Source organism: Nicotiana attenuata, unplaced genomic scaffold (assembly GCF_001879085.1).
Source record: "Nicotiana attenuata strain UT unplaced genomic scaffold, NIATTr2, whole genome shotgun sequence".
Taxonomy (NCBI): Eukaryota; Viridiplantae; Streptophyta; class Magnoliopsida; order Solanales; family Solanaceae; genus Nicotiana; species Nicotiana attenuata.
Window position 1 is genome coordinate 5,254 of NW_017687504.1, and position 852 is coordinate 6,105.

The window sequence follows — 852 nt, forward strand, 5'->3', positions numbered from 1 at the left end:
TCTGTTCTACATATTCTCCAGCTTCTCCTTCTTCCTTCTTCTTCCTACATTCATCAGTAGTATGTCCAACCTTTATGCAATCCATACAGAACTTTGGCTGCCATTCATATTCTATACTTTGATGGATTACACCTACTGGAGTACGAAGTAGAATGTCATTTGGCAAAGGATGAGAGATATCTGCCTCTACAAGGACCCTTGCATATGAAATACGATCCATCTCAGCAGTGTAGAGATCTGTATACATAGGCTTGCCTATACCACTTGCCATTTTGCTTAAGGCTTCAGTTGACCAGAATCCCACAGGTAGATTTGGAAATCTTACCCAAATCGGAATAACATTCAAGCACTCTGGGTTAAAAACAAAATCAAGCGACCAATTCTTCAATATAAATGGCTTATTATGAAAAAAATATGGCCCTGATTGCATGACTTTGTTTCTATCATCAATTGAATCGAATCTAAAAATGTAATAACCCTTATCGTGGTATAGTATCTTAGGAGTATCAACAAAATCCCACACATTATCAACATAGTTCTCCATAGATTTAAAGTATGGATTCTCACCCAAAACGAACCCAATAATTGCAGTAGCCCAGTAATTCTGATTTTTCTTGATGTCTTCCTCTTCAATTGTTACTACAATTTGTTCCCCTTGCAGATCTGGTGAAATGTAGTTGAGAGCTTTCCCCATTTGGCCTCTACGGGTTCTTCTATCTGGTCTCTCCTCACTACTGTTATCTCGTAGCACTGGTTCCTGTTCCATTGGTTTCTGCACCATTGGTACAGATTCCTGGACTTTGACTGGAGTTATTGCTGTACTGTTTGCTATATCAGAGAATTGGAGCCGGC

At 39.2% G+C, this 852-nt stretch overlaps 1 protein-coding gene across 1 annotated transcript in view; it reads right to left on the reverse strand.

Moving 5' to 3' along the window:
• LOC109222281 overlaps positions 1–781 on the reverse strand; it is a 3,964-nt gene extending 3,183 nt beyond the window's left edge. The window contains exon 1 of the mRNA XM_019386652.1: positions 11–781. Within this exon, the coding sequence (XP_019242197.1) occupies positions 11–781 (771 nt within the window). The remainder of the gene's footprint in view (positions 1–10) is intronic.
• Between the last annotated feature and the right edge of the window lie 71 nt (positions 782–852).